At 33.0% G+C, this 21057-nt stretch overlaps 2 protein-coding genes across 3 annotated transcripts; both read left to right on the forward strand.

Moving 5' to 3' along the window:
* The first annotated feature begins 2393 nt into the window (after positions 1-2393).
* LOC149884714 (uncharacterized) lies at positions 2394-6627 on the forward strand. The gene is made up of 2 exons (XM_090095136.1): positions 2394-3588; positions 6035-6627. Exon 1 carries the CDS (start codon positions 3206-3208, stop codon positions 3497-3499), a length of 294 nt encoding a protein of 97 aa, XP_089951262.1. The 5' UTR covers positions 2394-3205; the 3' UTR covers positions 3500-3588; positions 6035-6627.
* Positions 6628-11069: 4442 nt separating this feature from the next.
* Positions 11070-19105, forward strand: LOC149884715 (uncharacterized). 2 transcript variants are annotated; one of them, XM_090095134.1, is made up of 4 exons: positions 11070-11534; positions 11803-12480; positions 18764-18809; positions 19020-19105. In XM_090095134.1, the coding sequence occupies exons 1-2, from the start codon at positions 11439-11441 to the stop codon at positions 12079-12081; spliced, it is 375 nt and encodes a 124-aa protein (XP_089951260.1). In that variant the 5' UTR covers positions 11070-11438; the 3' UTR covers positions 12082-12480; positions 18764-18809; positions 19020-19105. Both variants share the same exon structure in this region, with proteins under 2 accessions (XP_089951260.1, XP_089951261.1).
* The last annotated feature ends 1952 nt before the right edge of the window (positions 19106-21057 follow it).

Raw genomic sequence — 21057 nt, forward strand, 5'->3', positions numbered from 1 at the left:
AAATGCTCATTAAAAATACTTAATATTTCTTTCCAACTTCTGAAGTCAATAGTTTTTCATGAACTTTAATATGCTTTTAGTTATAATACCTTTAGACAAAATGCAATTTAGGTATCGAAAATAAGAAAATTTATAACTAGGACATTCGCGAAAAAAAAATCACAAATTCAAGAGAGAAAAAAAGCGAGGCAAATAAGTTCGACATTTCCGACAAAAATAAGAAATACTCCCTGATTTGAGCCTTAAAGTGGGAAGCATAATCTGAGAGTGGGGTGAAAAGAACACTAAAAATATCTTTTTTGACCTTTAAACTAAATCATAGCAATTTTAATTTAACAAGGAAAATTTGTTTCACTTTTCTCTATCCATTCTAGTAAACCATACATAGCCTTTTTGCAAAAGCCTAGTTTTAGACGTCAAAGTTTAAACAGTTAAATTTTTATTAAGCTAAATTCATAGCTCAAATCAACCTTTTTCAGATTTGTGAGCTTTTCTTGAGTAATTTTTTTGTCTTTTATAACCATAAGCTTCAGTAAATGCATAATTATAATGGGTTTGCTGAGAGAGGCTTTTTGTAACAAATTTGACAGGTAGAAGTCGGAATATCTGTATCATGAATTTAGAAAATTGACGGTAACAAGCATAGTTTTTGGCTAATTGGCGGCACTTTTGATCTATAACAATGCGTTGAACGTCCATCTATTAGAGATAAAACAATCGAGTTATACCATGTTCACACGAGCGACGTTTGGCGGAACATTATTGTGGAAGAAATGTTACTGGAACAAAATATTCTTCAAAATGTTCCTTGTGGCGTTCACACGTAAATTCGGCTTGACGGTACATAAAAGGAATATCGCTTAAATGAGCGTTAACTTATGTAAATAGAATTCAATCGTTATGATATAGCAATTTTCCCAAATATAAAATAAAGTTATACTTTTTGCATATAACTTTTTGATAATAGTCTACGAGAAGTAAAATTTTTTTTAACGGGTGACAACTAAAAAACGAGACTGGATTTAAAGACACATAACTCTTTTAAGGTGTAAGGTAAAACAAAAAGGAAAAATGTTTTAGAAAGAATTTTAATCTAGTTTTTATCTATGTAATCAGTTACTTTCAATTAAACCATTCCTTCTGACTTTATCAACTTGGCCCAGAATAAACTAAGCTAAACTCCACATAAGCTCAAATCAACGTTATTAAGGCAATACTTGATCCTAGAGCGTACTTTTTTCTTGTTTAGGTATGTGATTACTGTTTTTGCATAGTGAGATGATACCAAATCAGGCCAGAATACATATGCACCATCTGAATGATACTTATCTGTGAATGGAACAAGTCTCTTTTTAATGCATTTGTTTAAGTAGATTTTTGGATTAACAGCCAGTCCATTAGGCACAAAATAGGGCTGAAAAGGCAATCCATAGGAGAATTTTTTTTTAAACTTGTGTTTTGTTTTGTATTTAACTGTAGATGGAGTAGATTTTACATTGATAGTATAAAATATATCATATCCATTGATACTAGAGTGATTTAACGTGAAATAACTCATCATCAATGATTGGTTTACGATTTTTGAACTTCTCACACATTTGACTGCACTTATTTCTAGGAACTGCTTTTTGCTGATCAGAATGTTTTGGAAATGTCACTTTTTTTCTTGGTTTAATTTTTGTCTTTTTTTAAATGTTTTACGAATGTGTTGCTGAGTACAGTTGAACTTTTTTAACTGCTTGTCATTGAGAAACTCCATCTTTATACTCAAACATAAGTTTGAGCCTTTTAATGTTTGTCTTGGTCATTTTTTTTTAGCTTTTCCTCCAATTATTTGAACTCTTTGGTAACCAGATTCACATTCAGCACATTTAACTATCTTGTAGATAGTACTATCAGGTACATTCTCAGTTTTAAAGTGGTCAGAAGAGAACCTTTTACAAGTATTTCTGTATTTTAAATAAAATTCACACAAACATTTTCTTATCTTCTAGTCTTGAACTTTGTTTTTTATTTATTTTTCTATAAAAAATAAAAACACATTATTTAAAAACTAGAATAAAAATACTTATTAAAACATTTTTCCTTTTGTTTTACCTTATACCTTAAAAGAAATGTCTTTAAATCCAGTCTCATTTTTTAGTTGTTACCCATTATTATTATTCATTATCATCATCATCATCAGTATTATTATTATTATTATTATTATTATTATTATTATTATTATTATTATTATTATTATTATAATTCCATAAATCTAATATACCCTTTGTTCTAGCTATATTCCATACAAATTTATTTATAGGAGATGCAACAAGAGCAGTATTAGCTATGCTATCATTAATAATGTCTTGATCTGTATGCTGAGACATTGTGGAAAATTTAAGCTTATTGTGTATTGAAAATTTAAGCTTACTGCTAAAAAGAATAAGTAAATTGAATCTGGCAAAAAACAAAAAATTAAAAAAAAAAAGAAACAAATAAGTGCTTGACAATTAAATTAAAGATTAAACTTTACAATTGGTATAAATTTTTTATGTATCTAAATAATTTTGCATGCAATATAATTAATTGTCATGCATATTCTAGAAGAGATATAGGTCAAACCTCTAGACTATTCACTACAAACTTGTTATTTCACTTTAAGACTGCTTTAAGCCTACTACATTTTGAAAGTGTCACACACATCTTCTTTTTAATAATAGTAAAAGGATAACACAATGTGAATCATATTTCAGTTTAAGCTAACATCCTAACATCAACTTTATAAAAAGCCTAGTTTGAGTTGCTTTAACATTAAATATAAATCTTGCAGTCAACCATTTAACAATAAATCAAGCAATTGATTTTTCACTCTTGACATTTTCATCTGTTACATTTTTTTGTGTAATAACATATACGTACACGCTTTCTCTGGATAAACATTTAAGATAGTTAAAATTGGCACCATGTTTTTTATACGAAAACAAAGAAATATTTTGGAACATTTATTTGTTCTGGCTTTTCGGGGCAGTGTTGCGTTAAAAAAGTTAGTCGTTAAAAAAGTTCGTCGTTAAAAAAGTTAAATAGTTCTGCGCTTGCCTAACGCATGCGCAGTATGGTCAAAGAAGCGTTCGTTAGGGAATGAAATTAGACGTTAAAAAAGTTGCTTTGTTTCATTAGGGTATGTAAAATAATAAAAATTAGTGTATACTTTATATTAAAAATGGCTGTCCATGTTTACTCAGTTGATGAAATTATTTTATACTTTATGTTAAAAATGGCTGTCCATGTTTACTCAGTTGCTGAATTTATAAGCTTTACTACTGATATATGGACCAGTAGTTCAAATGAAAACTTCATGAGCCTGACAGGTCACTTTTTAGACAATACATTTAATCAGAAAACTGTTGTACTTAGAGTAGTTCCATTTCCTGAGAGGCATACAGCAGCAAATATTGCTGAATTGATTGAAGATATTATGGCTGAATTTAAAATATCACCTTCAAAAGTTCATTAAATAGCTAGAGATAATGGTACAAATATTGTTAAGGCTATTAAAGATAGCCCATATGATAGTATGGCTTGTTTTTACACACACTGCAACTAGTAACACAGGCCTGAAAAATGAGAGTCATAACTTCCTCTCTGGAATTTGATAGCTGATTCTAGGGTATTTTGGTGCGCTGATTACTAATGTACTTAGTTTTTCTCTATCACCTCCAGATTTTTCAAAAAAGGCACAGATAGAAAATAGCAAAAAAACAGAAGATTTCACATAAAAAAATATATATCTAAAACAGAACATTATTTTTAACTTAAAAAACTGCTAAAATATAATAACAACTTAACACTAGTCTAAATAACATTTAAATTTCATTTGTGGAACCTGGTCCTTTTCTCCTGGAAGCTTCGGTTGTGCGATTTTCGCTTAAATTTCCGGTTTGGATCGTCGCGCTTCAATAACCAACAATAGTCCGCCATCATGTTGGTATTCCATCTTCCTTGATACCGGACTTCAAGCTCTTTCAAGTCTTGGTGAAATCTTTCGCCTTGTTCTTCGCTAACGGCTCCTAGATTTTCTGGGAAGTAATCAATATGAGAATTTAAGAAATGAAGTTTAATGCTCATATTACAACCCATTACACCCAAATTGGAAATCATTTTGGCCACTATTTCTTTATAGTCGGAGCTTTTATTGTTCCCCAAAAATTTTGTCACCACTTCCTTAAATGACTGCCATGCTTGCAACTCGATATCATTAAGTTTTTCATCAAACTTTTCATCCGACATTAATTTCCTAATATCAGGGCCGACGAAAATTCCTTCTTTTATCTTAGCTTCTGATAAAGATGGAAAAACTGAATGCAGATATTTGAAGCCTTCCCCCTCTTTATTTAAAGCCTTCACAAATTGCTTCATTATACCCAATTTGATGTGCAATGGTGGCAGTAAAACTTTTTCTCTGGGAACCAAACTCTGTTTAAGTACGTTTTTGAATCCTGTGGTTAGTTCAGTTCTTGGAGTCCATTCCTTTTTGGTTCAATGATGTTGTTTATCCCGGCTATCCCACTCGCAAAGAAAGCACGGGTATTTTGTATAACCACCTTGTTGGCCTAGTAGCATGCTTATGATTTTCAAATCTCCACACAACATCCAACCGTGTTGCTCATAAGCTATATTAGTCAAAAGCTTTTCCAAATTTTCATAACATTCCTTTAAATGGACAGAATGTGCAACAGGTAACGAGGCATATGTATTCCCATTATGCAGAAGAACTGCTTTCAAACTTCTTTTTGAGGAGTCAATAAACAATCTCCACTCGTTAGGATCGTATTCAATGTCGTACATTTTCGTCAAGCCTGGAATATCTTTACAGAACACTAAATCTTCATCTTTAGCGAAGAATGGAAGAAAATCTTTTTCTCTGTGACGGTATCATGAAAATGAAGTACCAGGTGCCAGCATATTTCTTTCTTTTAATCGTGATCCGAGGAGTTCCGCTGCATCTTTGGGAAGATTCAAATCTCTTGTCAAGTCGTTTAAATGTAACTGTGAAAAGAGCTGACAAGCGTCAGAATCTCCATGAAATTCAGGATCAGATTGGTGTACATCCTCTTCCTCTATATCACAGTCAGAATTTTCAATTTGTAGAGCTGGAACCGGGGGCTGCACCATTTTTAAATCGCCAAATATTGCTGGCGTAACTGATGACACGTTTGGATAGTTTATGTCCCTTTTATTTTTTGAATTGTATCCAGTTATGTCACAACAACAAAAGTAGCAATCTTTAACATGGTCGTTAGGCTCTCTCCATAGCACAGGCGAAACGATTTTGAAGCTATTTTTCTGTCCTTTTGACCACTTGCGAAGTTCTAATAAACAAGTCGTACAAATTTTATGAGGTGCCCAAGTTTTGTCTTGGTTACTTAAAACGAGTCCAAAATAACTTTTATAAACATTTTTTACAAAGTCTGTAATACTGCTTCGTTGTTTTATCACCATAAATTTCCCGCAAATATAACAGAAACAATTAGGAGAGTTTAAACAACTTCGCGATGCCATTTTAAAGTTTATGTTGCAAGATGCGCACTTCAACTGTTAAATTTCTAAATCAGTGCGGGTACTTATACAAAAATCCTTTGGTTTATCTTAATTACACCCTTTTCTAATAATATTCACAACAATTAGTTAATATTACCAAATCATTATGTAATAATGAGCTCATTACTAAATTAAGCCAAAATGACCCGTTTTTGACATGTTTAATGCGAATTACTAATACTTATTATGTAGTCATTAACAAATTACTAATTGGCGTTAATTTCTATGTTCCCTTACACTAATTATATGAAATAAAAATTGAGCTGAAGTAAATTAATAACGTTTTAGACATTTCAAAAGGTAGGCGCTCAAATATTTTAAAGCAAAATCTTAAATATTCCATATCAAAAAATCCTGACGTGATGGATTTTTTTTATTATTTTTCTCGTAATCAGCACATCAGAAACTATAAAAAACGTTACTCAGATTTTAAAGAGGAAAACCATTGCAGGCCTGTGTAATTAATGAGTGTATATTTGAACAAACAGTTGTCAAGAATGTCATTGCAAACTGCCATTCAATTGTTGGGCATTTTAGCCATTCTCCCCAAGCCTGCCCTAAACTTAAAGCTCTTCAAGAAGCAAACAATGTTCCTAAGCACAAACTTATTCAAAATGTTCCAACAAGGTGGAATAGTACCTGTCATATGTTAGAACTAATTTATGAACAAAGGAAACCTCTAACCATATATGCACTTGAAAATGGTAAGCTTCCTTTATTAAATGCTAACAAATGGATGATTATTGGACAGTTTTGTGTTTTGCTAAAAGATTTCCACAAAACAAGAGTTCGCTTGAGTGAAAGAAATTCTATTGTCTCAGATATTATACCACAGATACAGTTTTTGAAACATTTCATTAATAAAGCTTTAATTGATGACAACTAATTCAATGGAGAATAGTTTCAAACAATATACTGATAACTATAACATCATCTTGTCAATATTTCTTGATCCCAGATTCAAATTAAAAATGTTCAAAAATGAAAACACCTTTTCAGCTGCTAAAACAAGTACTGAGAACATAACCATTCAACTTATTAAAACCCATGAAAATATAAAAAACATCAAAGTTACTGAAAATGATCAGTCTGCAGCTTGTGACTTTGAAAATATTGACTCAGAATATGAAAATAATGGTACAGTACTAAATGAATAGAAAGATATAGTAGAAATGGGTTTTGACAATTGCTTCGAAGAACTTGTAGGATTTAATTCTAAATAAATTGGTCAACCACAAACTTTAATTTCAAATGAAACTTTATTAAACAAAATTCAACACTACTCAAATGAAGACCTTATTGACAAAGAAAGCAATCTTTTGGTGTGGTGGAAATCACAGAAAACCAAAATGCGACTATTAGCAAAGCTTGCTTTAAAGTATTTAAGCTGCCCACTGTCTTCTGTGGAGAGTGAAAGACTTTTTAGTATAGGTGGAAATGTATATACTGCAAAGAGATATAGCTTAACAGGAGCTCATGGTGAAATATTATTATTTCTGAACTATAATATGAGAACTTAAAAATATTTGATTTTGTATATACTACTATAATTAGTATAGTATAACTTTTTTAGAAGTGAGTATCTATGTTCTATTTTTTCATGAAATATAATTTATTTAGGAGTTTAAAAGCTTTGATACTATGAGGAGGTCAAATGAAAAAAAAAAATGTCATGAAAATTGTATGACTTTGTAGAATTAGAAAATTACAGGGAAAAAAAATTTGGAAAAAATAATTGAAACTCTCTTTGAGAGCTTTTGCTCAAAAATAAAAAAAGAATGCCTCCCAATGCCTTAATCAAAATTTCAAAGCATATTCTGTTGTGGATTTGAGGGTTGCGCAAATTAAAGAGTATTGTTAGCCAGGGTAACTTTGGTCAGTTTTGGCATCTCTGAATCTTATTAATTTTTTACAGTTTTCTCTTGTGGTAATAACATTATAGGTCTTGGCTATAGGCCTCTATATTTACTTTTTTAATTTTTTTATTACAAATATTTATTTTTAAACGCTGAAAAGTGACCAATGTTACCCCAGGTTTTTATCGTGTTTGATCAATAATACCCCTGCTATGGGGTAATATTGGTCACTTTTTGGAGTTTTAAAAAATCATCAGTCCTTAAACACTTAGAGAAACATGAAAAGAACATTTAAATGGACAAAAAATTTTGCAACTAGCTCCCTGTTATTGTGCAAAAGTCATTAAAAGTCATTTTCTAGTAGGTCATTATCGTCATCTGAGGATGATAACACTTGTTCAACTCTTGCCCTTTTCTTGTTATTCTGGTGTTACTGTTATTCTTGGTGTTATTGTTATTCTTTGATGTGGTAGAAGTTGTGTTATTCACCAGATCTTGTCGTGTTATCGCTTTGCCAGGTGTGATCTTTTTCCCTCTGGTGCGATTTGTTTTCCCATCCTGTCCACAATGTTTCACTAATAGACCTTCTATATCTTCATTGAATACTTCCTTAACAGTACTACCGGTACCTCCTCCAATGTCTTTGTTAACCTGTGGCAAACGCTTTATGACCATTTCTTTATCGAAGGGAAATATTCCACTAGCCTTGAAGTCAGATCTCAAATTATCGCTTTTCAATTAACGTTGCAGTAGAGCAAAAAGACCGAGGAACTGATTTTTTGGTATTGATTCTTTGATGCGCGTTTCTATCTTTAGCGGACGGAAAACAGCAACGTCCAGCGGTTGAAGCAAATGGGAAGCGTATATTCCGAACTGTCGACTAGCCTTTCTCACGCTTATTCTTCCAGTTAAACATTCTTTTATAGCATTGGACAACGTGTCTTGACTGTATGAAGTTGAATATGCTCTTGAACCACGCTTTCGCTTATATTTCCTCAGCATTTTCACCGGCTAAGAATTCAAATGGTTCAATAAATGTATCAGAAGTGTCAAAAAATGCCAAAATAAACTCAATGTAGTCTACGAAGTAACTGTGCTATATTCACAAAAACTGTTGATATACCAAAATTGTTGATATAATAGTCGATATATATTGTTGGTATCTCTAACAAAATTAAAACAAAAATCTTTGTTAAATTTTAGGAATTTAAAAAAAAATCAACAATTGACCCCGGTCAACAAAGTCACCCTGGCGACCAAAGTTACCATTTTGACGGTACCATTTTGAATACTTTTTTAACGGGCAAACTTTTTTAACGCCGTAAGGCGTTAAAAAAGTTTTAATGATTTTGCGCATGCGCAGATTTCACATTTAATAAACTTTTTTAACGACTAACTTTTTTAACGCAACAGCGGTACAAAAGTTCCTAAAATGTTCCGTGAATTTTTGTTCAAATTGCGTTCACTCCAGTGAATATTTGTTCATGTTCCATGTTCCACGGAATGTTCCATCAAATATCCCCTCGTGTGAATCGCATATCACGGTTTTCGAAATCGTATATTTTTTGTTCGACTTTGAAAGCCGTCAGGCGAAGTTTCTTAAATTAAACGGAGTTGAAATCCGTTCAACTTCGAAAAAAAGTTCATTAAACGATTTCGAAATCCGTTAAACTTCGAAAAAAAGTTAAACGGTTACGAAAGCCGTAAAAAGTTGTAGATTTAATATTAAATCGACTTTGAAAACCTTTAAAAGTCGTTAAAACTTAATTGACACGATGTTGAGAGCCGCAAAATGTTGTAAATCAAAATTTTACGGTTATGAAAATCGTATAAATTTGTTTACATTATATTTAACGAATTTGAAAACCTTATAACTTTGCGTATGTTACTTAACAAGATTTAAGCATTGTAAAACATTAAACAAATATGCCAAAGACCCATCGCTCGCTGGTTTGGCAGTACTTCCTAAAGGAATACAGAGGAGATAAGGCCTATTGTGTGTGCAATATCTGCAAGAAGGACCTAAAAATGAATTCTGGGTCAACATCGACTCTGAGTTGTCACCTGCGATCCAACCATAAGGATGAGTACATCGAAATGTGTCAGAATCAAAAGATACAGAATGAGGCAGAAGCTGCCAAGGAGGACAAAATTGAAGAGGCAGTAGATGTATTGAAAACAGTTGGCACTGGTTAGTTAGTTACATAATGGATCTTACGATGCGATGTAGCAAAGTTATACAACTTTTTTTTTTATGTAAACAACGAAATCCGGGGTTAATTCAATGTTAACAAATGTATACAATTTTTTTTGGTCACAAGAAAAGAAAAAGGGTTCTAAAAGCCAGAAAGAATCTGTGCTATCCAACACAGAGCACCACTCAACTTCTTGGTGACATGGAGCTCATGATTTACCTTGCAACAGACAATCAGCCTTTCTCCATGTGTGACTCTATCCCGTTCCAAAGACTGCTTGCCCACTTTGACTCGAGGTTTAAGGTTAAAAGTGGTGCCTGCATGGCTCGCTTCAAGTTACCTCTCCTCTATAGGAATCTGCAGATGGCCATGAAGAGCATGTTTGACAAGGAGCTTCCTCATTGCGACCGAGTTGCAATTAGCACTGACATCTGGACCTCACGCAACAACAAACCATTCATGGCGGTGAATCTTCATTACATCACCAAAGAGTTTGTTCTACGAAAGGTAACTGTTGGAGTTGTTCCATTCCCAGGTAAGCACACTGGTCAGAACATTGCTACTCAGTTGGACAACTTGGTTATACGTTTTTAGTCACTCAAAATGGTCAAGAAGCGGGTTGTTGTGTGTGATCAAGCTTCAAATATAAAAGCTGCACTGAGGAAGTCAGATATTATTGCTGATCTTGAAAGTGGTTCAATCACGTGCATTGACCACAAGCTTAACATGGCCCTGGAAAGGACTGTCAACAAACAGCCTGATATCAAGACTGCTATCGATGCATGCAGGACAATTTCCGCCCAAGTCCATCACTCTCCTCTTGCTGAAGGGGTGTTTAAAAAGAAGTGCCTCAAGATGAATGGTAATATTTTTAACTTTTTAAGTAGATACGAATACGAAGTTTTACAACTTAATGTCAAATTTTTACAAATATTTTTTAATTTTAAACAAAGTTTTCTAAGAGTTTACGATTTCATGCGAAGTTTTTTTCAAAATTTTATTTTAGTTTTTGTTTCAGTACCCTACAGAAAGATCACTGCTCCTTGTGCAACCAGATGGAACTCTGTCCAGATGATGCTCCTAGACATCAACCATCTTCAAAGTGTGCTGTGTGCTCTCCGGGCTGACAAAAAGGAATGGACCACACCCATTCCTACAGATGAACAATTTGAGCTGGTTGCAACCATTCTGCCACTCCTGACCACATGCCGAGTCATCTCTGAGTCAATATCGAGTGATGAGAAAATTACAGTGCATAGAGCACTGACAGCCATTGTTCATCTTGTGGATAGTAAGGGTCTGCGTATCGTTTCATTTCCTTATCGTTATCATACCGATAAGTTATCGGAAAAAAAAGTGTCATCGGAATGATTACAACGTAATATCGTTATTAAAATTTTAACCGGTATTGTAGTTAGTTTAAATCTCGGTATATTCCGGAACTCTCGTCATTCCGATGATTTCTTTTTTCCGATATCGGAATGATAACGATATGGAAATGAAACGATACGCAGACCCTTAGTGGATAGGTGTGCTTCTCTGAGGGTCAAAGAAATAAGAAAGAAAAGTGTCGCTGGAGTAGGTCCTTTCATGGTTGAGCTCATTGTAGAACTTGAGAAACGATTCCCAAGAGGAGGATGTGACATCATGCCTTATGCTGTAGCCTGCCTGTTGCACCCCTTCTTGAAAGGCCACTTATGCACGCTTATGCTGTCAGGGATGAGATTTTTAACTGCACGCTTATGGTGTCAGGGATGAGATTTTTGACAAGTTGAAAATCAGTCATCCTAAAACAGCAGACTGGATGTCAAACCAGCAAGTTACAACCAATGTCTCAGATGAGATCACCCATGAGTTTCTTGAAGATGGTGAGACTGAATTCTGGAAGGCAGCAGCAAAGGTAATAGCTATTAAGTATGATATAAAATAAATTTCTTTAAAACTAGTTAAATATACATCTACTAATCTTAATGCAATCGAACAAAAGAAGTCATAAAAATTTTAATTTGAGGAACCGCCCCCCTCTCTCCCCGCCATGCGGGGGAGAGGGGGGCGGTTCAAAGTTAAACGAACTTTTTAAAAATTATTTGAATTTAAACAATTTTAGATTAAAGAAAGCGAAGTTATACGAAGTTTACTAAACGTTTAACTTCCTTCCTTTCTTTTAGTCTGTGTACAGCCAATTCAGGCAGACAAATGCTACAGCTGAAGGTCCTCCGATTTCCTTTGAGTGGGCAAAATTCAGAGAAACAACTGTGATAGATTCGAAGGTTAATGTCCTTGACTGGTGGAGGACACATCGCAAAGAGATGCCCATCTTGGCAGGACTTACACGGGAGTATTATTGCCTGCAAGCCTCAAGTGCCTCAAGTGAGCGGGCCTTTAGTGAAGCTGGACAGGTGGTCCACGAAAAGAGATGCAGGTTGTCTCCAAAAACCACTGAGTAGTTGGTCTTCATCAACGAGAACTTCGATCTGTTAAACTCCTTTGTACCATTTTGGGAATACCACTCCATGGAAGAGCAAATGGCAGCAAGATCTGCTCCAAACAGAAATCAAAATGATGATGATGATGATGATGATGATGATGATGATGATGATGATGATGATGATGATGATGATGATGATGATGATGATGATGATGATGATGATGATGATGATGATGATGATGATGATACCGCCACATTAAAAATGTAATTTCCAGTAATGTTGAACTGGAAAGGTGAGACAGACATCATTTAGGCTCCCAAGGCCAGGAACTTGCACAAAAAAATGAGAATGAAAGACTGGAAGCGGACAACTAAATATTCTTTTCTAGGGAAGCATGCTAGGATTATTTTAGATTAGGTAATCGATAATATGCAAATAATTTTTTCACATATTTAAGGAATTGGATTTATGAAATCTAGAATGATTATTAAATAAATGAAAGGGTTTTAGCATATCTTTTGTATATTCTGTATTTCTGTAATGTTACTGTAGTGTATACTTCAAATTTTTATTATTAAGAAATAGAAGGGCACAGATTGCTAGCCAAATTGATTGTCAAACCAGTTATCACTTCACTTTACTTTATACCGATGTCTTTGAACCTGAACATAGTTAGGTTCTCATCGATTATGATTTTTTCCAAATCTAAGGGATAGAGTAGGAGTCTAGGAGAATAGAAGGGAAGAGCATAACAGTACTAGTACAGCCACATACAAGTTCGGCTTAAAATATGGCTTATCAGTTCACTTCACTTTAAAATTTTTGCTAATAGAGCTTGAAGTTGAAGTCATTAAACTTGAACTTGAAGTCATTGAGCTTAAAACCTGAAGAAGTCACGCGACGTTCGTTTGTTTACTTTTTGTATGCACTCGTTTCGTTTACTCAAACAATTTCGAAGACAGTTAAATTTTTGGAAGTGAATTTGAAAGCCGTTAGAAATTTTAAACAATTTTAAAACACGCCATTTTCGAATTTACACAACTTTTTACGATTTTGAAAACCGCGAAAATATACTTTATTTGAACTAATACGATTTTGAAAACCGTCAAATTAAATTTCATACAACTTTTTACGATTTTGAAAACCGCGAAAATATATTTTATTCGAAGTAATACGACTTTGAAAACCTTTTAATTAAATTTTATACCACTTTTAACGATTTCGAAACACGTTCACACTCGACTTTTAGCGACGTCGAAGCTTCGTTTTCGACTTCGAAACACATCGACCTCGATTGTTTTATCTCCACCATCTATTAATACGTCCTTGGTCCGCTTTACGAAAAAAATTTTATTTTCTAACAAAAAAACTAAATAACATTTTCTAATATTTAGTTGCATAGCCTTTAATTTTGATACATTGATATAGTCTATTTGGAACAGGTTCTACAAGCTTTTTAAGTATCTTAATTTGATGCCATTCTTGTTTCAAAAGAGACTCTAATTCTTGTTTATTCTTTGGTTGATGTTTTTTCACTCGTCGTTCCAATTCATCCCATAAATTTTTGATCGGGTTGAACTCCGGTGAATAAGGTGGCGAAGGCATCGTTTCAATCTTGTTTTCCTTTAACCAGTCTTTGATTAATTTTAAGGTATGCTTAGAATCATTGTCATGCATAAAGATACATTTATTTTGCAACAAAAATTGCTCAATCGATGGCAATAAATTTCCTGCGAGAATATCACGGTAATAAAATCTGTCCATGATCCGATCCAAAGTACATAAGTTACCAACTCTTCGTTGCGTAAAACAACTTCAGATCATTACCGAACCACCACCATGCTTTACTGTTGGCACTGTGCAGTTGCGTTTAAAGTCTTTGTGCGGCGATCTCTAAACCTAAACTTTGCCATCGGAGCCGAATAAATTAAATTTTGATTCGTCAGACCAGATAACCCTGTCCCAATATTCCAGAGGTTTAATGAGCATTTCTTTATGGCTTCTAATGAGCTACCCGACCAAATAATCCGCATTCATGTGCTCTTTTACGAATGGTATCGACATGAAGTAAAATTTTCAAGTTCATTTTCAATTTCCGTCTTCACTTTCGAAGCTGATTTCCGCCGATTAAGTTTGAGTTTACGTTGGATTAGCCGATCTGTTGTTGCTGTTGTTTTTCGTTTTCGACCAAGTCCAAAAAGATTCCCTAAGAATTTTGTCATTTTGTACTTTTTGATAATTTATTCCACTGTAGATCGAGGAAGAAATATTCTTAATGCTATATCACGTTGCGAGTCACCGTCCTGAAAATGCTTTATTACCAGAGATCTATGTTGAACATAGTATGTTCCTTCTTTTTGGAAGCCATAAGATAAACTTAGTGAATTCAACAACTAAAATTCTGTTTAAATTAAGAACATTTAAATTTTCCCACAACCTTCTAGAAGAATATCGACTATTCTGATGAAAACATCGAGTCCCTTCTACACATCTTCAAACGAGAATATTTTTTTCGTAAGGTGGACGAATAATTTTTCGTTACTAAAAAACGTGATATATTCATAGAGTTTTCACTACCAAAAGAAGAGAAACAGATATAAAGTTGAAAGTATATATGTGTACTATACATCATGTACTATCGTGTCGCATCAATCAAAGTTTTCAACTCTTCTAAAGGAAAAAACGAGGAAATAAAAACAAGTACAGTGGGTGAACGAATAATTTTTTGACTCAATGTTTTTGAGAAATTTTTATGGTCTCAATTCCGGTTTTTTTTAGTACCAGGTACAAATATGCTATGCGATGTATATATATTTCAAGTTGCAGGAAGTAAAGCCTTTTTTTAAAATTGTTTATCTGGAACATAAATGTTTATCGACAAACTTTTTCTGATCCATAGAACTTAAGTGAAGGATATACCAGAAGACCTGATTGATTGATTAAAAAATATGTTGGTTGCAATTAACTGCCTTCAGGAAATCAATTCTTATGTGCATAAAGTATTAGCTCATGCTGCTGAAATTCTGTTGCATTTGCCTGTTCCACTTGAAGTAATGGGTGAAGAGCCAATAAATAAGTTATACAGGAATTATCATGAACTCTACACTCATAAAACAAACAGGGAAGTGAAATAAAAAACATCTTTGTACAGACTATAGCAATACCTAGAACTCTCTTTTTGATATTTTAGTGATAATTATGGTATTTTAATGATATAAAATATGATACTTAAGGTGTATAATAAAATTATACTTTAAAGTAAATTTGGAGTTTTTTTTTTTATTTTCTCAAAATTTGCACTGTTGTAAAAAATGACCAAAAACTACTTTGAGCTGACCCGAGAAAACCGCTTTGACAGGGTGAAACTACAATGTTTCCTGACTCCAAAAATGTAAAATTTGAAATCTAACTATTTCGTCCAAGAAAATAATTTTGATTTTTAGTTTTTAGTACTTTGCACAATAGGGCAAAATGACAGCTTTTCAAATTTTGCATTTTTACAGCATTCAAAAACTCTCCAAAATTAGCATTTATTACTCTAAAACATAACAGTCTATATAGCAAGTATAATTTGTATTTATTTTAACTCAGAAGATAAAATTTTACCTACAATTTCATGGTTGAACTATATTATAAACATTTTGTTGCATCAAAATTGTAAATAAGCTAAAAATTCCGGGAATAGGCAGTGAACATGTTTGTTTTAAGATTTGCATCAAAATTGTAAACAAGCTAAAAATTCCGGGAATTGGCAGTGAACATGTTTATTTAAAGTGTTTCACTTATCAGTTGTGTGAGAAAAATTTCAAAATGCCAAATTTTTCAAAAAATCATGAAGATTGTCGGAAATCTGTCTGTGTCTTGTGTCTGAAGAAGTGCTCTCGAGAGTTGACACAGTTCCTTGTTGAAAAGATCCTCAAGCATTACCATACAAGTCTTGATTTGACTGATACCAGAGTGTCAAGAGGCATTTGTGACTCATGTCGAACAATTCTTCGGAGAAAAGATAAAGGAAAAGATGTTAACCTGCCACCAACAAGAGATCAAGGTTGCAACTGTCTTATTTGTCAAGTTGGACATTTGAAGTTGAATTAGAAGAGCCCAGTGGACTATTCTAAACCTGTGGAAGATTGTACCCCTCAAAGATGTGGTAATTGTTTGAGTCTAGTTGGAAGAGGTCTGCCACATCAGTGCACTCCATTCACTTTTAGAGAGAATCTCAAGCAGCTAGCTACAGCTGATCCACTCGCTGCAGAGCAAATAGCTACTCAAGTCATCTCTACTAAACCTTCCACACCTGGTGGTACTGCCAAAATATCGCATACTAAAGGCGGCCCACCACTTAGAGTTAAAACAGGTGATACTTTTATATATACATATAAAGATGACAGGTTCAGAGGGAATACCTTTAATTTTAAAACTTAAAATTACAAAAAGTGTTAATATAATTTCATTTTTAGGAAGTTCAAGTGCAAGAGCTCTTTTTCCTGAACCCAACCTTGGCATGAAGAAATTGGCATCAACCATCAAGAGAGTCAGTGACACCAAGATTGTGGAGACTAGTTTTCTAGCTAAGCTTGAAGCCATTGGCAAACAGTTGTCTGAGTTTTTTACTCAAACCAGCATCCAAGTTTTATCAGAGAGTAACTCTACTGACTTTGTGGTTGTGCATTGCAAGGATCTTGCCGAGCTTTTGAATGAAGTCCTGCTTTCTCGAAGAGTTTTCCAGAATCATATTGTCAAGTTGGAAATTGATGGAGGTGGAGGATTTCTGAAAGTTTCTCTTGGCATCATGGAGTTGGATTCTCACTGTGATTCAAGGTCACCACCACGGAAAAAACTTTTAACTCAGAGGACTGCCAAAGACAGTAGTGTAAAGCGTCAAATGCTTGTGGCTTTATCAGAAGGACTACCAGAAAACTTTGAAAATGTGAGACAGATCTTGTCTTTAATCAAGTTAGACAAAGTCAACTTTGTTGTCTCATGCGACATGAAACTTGCCAACATCCTTTGTGGCCTTCAGAGCCATGCAAGTACTCACCCTTGCTCTTGGTGCAACACAGAATCAAAGCATCTTTCTCAATCAGGATCTTTGAGGACACTAGGCTCACTTGTTGCCTGTTATCAAGAGTTTGCTAAGTCTGGTGGTGATATCAAAAAGGCAAGATCTTTTGGCAATGTAGTGCATGAGCCTTTGCTATCTGGTTCTGAAAACAAACTCATCTTGGAGCTCATACCACCAATGGAACTCCATCTTCTCCTTGGTGTGGTCAATCACATGTACAAAGCCATGACAGAAGTTTGGCCCAATGTTGTCAAGTGGCCCTCAGCTCTCCACATTCAATAAGAACCATACCATGGTGGGCAGTTTGCTGGGAATGCCTGTCACAAGCTTCTCAGCAATCTTGACCTCCTTCAAAGAATTGCAGAGACTGAGTCTGCTTTTCAAGTCTTTGGAATCATTGATGCCCTTCGAAAGTTTAAGTCTGTGGTGACAGCATGTTTTGGTATGGTTCTGGAGGATGACTTTTCTGAAAAAATTGATCGCTTCAGAGACTGATATTTGGCAATCATGAACATCAGTGTGACTCCAAAAGTTCATGCTGTTTTCTTCCATGTGAAGCAATTCATTGAGATCAAAAGGGCTCCCTTGGGGATCTTTAGTGAGCAGGCAACAGAATCAATGCATCATGATTTCAGCTCACATTGGTAGAGATACAAAAGAGACCGCAATCATCCTGAGTATGCAAAGAGGCTTCTTTCATGTGTTGTGGACTACAACAGCAAGCATTTGTGAAGAATCAAATATTGAGAAGAATTTATTTTATGTACCATTTGCTCTTTATGTGTTTAGAATCAAGAGGTTGTTTTTGTGTTTTGGCTTAGAATAACTAAAAGAATTATTTAAGAAAGTGTTTATTATTTCCATCCTGTTAATGAAAAACTATATCAGTTGTGTCAGAATAAACTATTATTCAAGTGAGTTTTAGACAGTTATGTTTTGGAGTAATAAATGCTTATTTTGAAGAGTTTTTGAATGCTGTAAAAATGCAAAATTTGAAAAGCTGTCATTTCGCCCTATTGTGCAAAGTACTAAAAACTAAAAATCGAAATTATTTTCTCGGACGAAATAGTTAGATTTCAAATTTTACATTTTTGGAGTCAGGAAACATTGTAGTTTCACCCTGTCAAAGCAGTTTTCTCGGGTCAGCTCAAAGTAGTTTTTGGTCATTTTTTACAACAGTGATTTGCTCAAGTTTTTCAGAAACTATTTAGGCTGGAAGTATGAAAATTTCACTAAGGCTAATTTATTTTAGTATAACTAAAAAAATGCCATAAACTTTTTACTTTATAAGGTTTTCAATTTTTAGCCACCATAATGTATTGAAGTTTCACACTGTACAAAGGTGGCTACTTCAAATACTGATTTGGGGTTCGTCTGTAAATGCATGAAGTTTTTTTTTTTAATGCTTACTTGTAATCCGAACTTTTTTCTTTGTAATTTTTTTCCTTGTTTTTCAAACTAAAAAACTTTTCTTTGTGTATCCAATGAATTAGTGTTTTCTTTCAGAAGGAAAAAAGTTAAAAGTGACATCATTTTTGTATTTTAAGGAAAATATAACCTTTTCTGATTATATACATATTTATATATATATTCAACTTTTTGATTAGTGTTTCAAAATAGTTATGAAATTTCTAGGTATTCATTTATTCATCAGACCAATCTTGTAATCAAGATAACTGTTGTAAGTTAATACTTTATATAATACTACATAAATCCATCAAATATTTAAAAATCTGTTGATATATACTTTTCTTTTATAAAATATGAAATTTTTATACATGAAATCTATTAATAACATTCTTTACTATTTAAAACAATGTTGTCTAAAAAAACTTCTCTAACTCTACATCTATTTTTCTTTTACTAATGTTCTTTTTCTACCATTTTTTAGTCTCCCCTGGTTTATTTCGTGAAGTTTTTTACAACATAAAAGGTATTGATGACTTGAAGAGAAATCCAAAATACCCTGAAAGTCCAGATAGCTACGGAATTATTGATGTTTTTGATGCACCACAAAATGTTGGTGACTTTTATGGGCAAAGAGTTCGTGGTTGGTTTCTTGCTCCACAAACTGGGAATTATACATTTTACAGCTCTTGTGATGATGTTTGTGAGTTGTATTTAAGCAATGATACAAACTCAAAAAATAAAGTGTTGATTATCAATCAAACAGTTGCCTCAAGTTATCATGCATTCAAGTAAGTTTCTATGCTCTTTTATTTGTTTCTTCTATGCAATTTACTTATATTAACTTAGAATAGGAAATGTTAATAATAATCCATTTTTGACATTTTCAAGAAAATTTTTAAGAATTAGTGAAAATTTCATAAACAGTTGTCTAATAAAGTTTTCTATACCATTTTAAGTCTTTAAACTTGGACTTAAACAGACAAACTTAAAAGATAAACTTATATCTTTTAAGTTAAACTTATACTTTAATTTGTTCAGGACATGCTGGTCTTTTTTTGTTCAATTGATCCAGACTGTCATCAAACTTCGTATACTTTCTTGCATTCATTCATTTCAAAGCTCACCTAATATGATTCCCATAGTTTATTAATCAATTTAAAAGGATGACTAAAAATGAGTGAAAGAAATGCAATAGGTAGCATGAAACTTAAAGCCTTTTAGAAAAGTGTCCAAACAAAAGTTTGAATTAAGTCAATATTTTCTTGGTTCTTGTGTATTCTGGTACTTCAAATAAAATATAACCAAAAAAAAAAAAAAAACCTAATGCATCTCTTTCTTTGCTTTTTTTTTTCCTCATAATATTAAATAATATAATTATAATCTTCAAGTAAAGTCTTCAGTTATTTGGTAATGATTAAAGACTTCCTTCTGCTGTTTCCACTTAAAAATTTTTATTTTCAGTAAACAAGGAAAATATTTTCTTTTTCTTAATTTGCAGAAATGCTCAAAAGTAAAACTCTGATGTCAACTTTCAGTTTCACAAAATCAAAGCTTCTCTTGGTATTAGAAGATTAGTTGAACCCTAAATTTCAAATCTTCTTCAAGATTCATTTAAAGTATTAGCTTATTTATAATTTAAACATAATAAAAGTGAAATATAAAGTAAAGCATTAATCAAAAAGTCCTGGGACTAAACCATACATGACACCATAAAAATAAAATTTTGTTGTAGGTAGTATTAAATTTCGAAAGATGCATGTGAAAGTTTCAGGATATTCAGCATCAGTAAAACATCAATATCTTTATCAATATATTATGTTTTACTGATGCCTTTCTTGAAATTTTCAAATCGTTGAAGGAAACAGAGTTTTTTGTGTTAATTAAACATTCTTTTATTGGACTAAACTACAGTTCAAGCTTGGTAATGGCTTGAAAAGTGTTATAAGGAAACTGCTTTGTCAAAAATATTTTTTGGTCTGCTAAGTCTTACATGGCAGCACAGGCACTAATGTTATTGTTTGAACATGATGTCCAAATAAGAAAACAAAAAAAAGTCCTAAAACTGTGATTTTATTGTGAAACCTCATAGGCAGTGTGTATTTTGTATGAATATTTGTGTGTAAGAAATCTCTTTTTTAAATGGGTGCTCTGTGTGTTCACAGTGGGGTCAAAACAACAATGTGTTGATGTCTAAGATTACTGTTTGGAGTGGTTGAAAGTGGTTGAAAGATGAAATCAAAAAGAAATACTCCCATTTGGTGAAGAAGAAACATTTTTTTTATGAACATAGTGCACTGTGTAAGAAATCAACACATGAAGCTGAATGAATTAGGCTTCATTTGACTGATCTTTTAAAAGATTGTTTTATTTTTTTAAATTTTATTGTTGTTTTTACTCCTAATGTTACTACTTATACTTTAAATGATTTAGCTTTTTACTTTAAATAATTTTTTTAGGTTTTCTTCTGCAACTATACAATTGAAGCCAAACAATAAATATTATATTGAGGTTTTAATGGC

Source organism: Hydra viridissima, unplaced genomic scaffold (genome assembly GCF_058129835.1).
Source record: "Hydra viridissima isolate aposymbiotic clone 2 unplaced genomic scaffold, HvirCarnegie_v1 scaffold_8, whole genome shotgun sequence".
NCBI classification, from domain to species: Eukaryota; Metazoa; Cnidaria; class Hydrozoa; order Anthoathecata; family Hydridae; genus Hydra; species Hydra viridissima.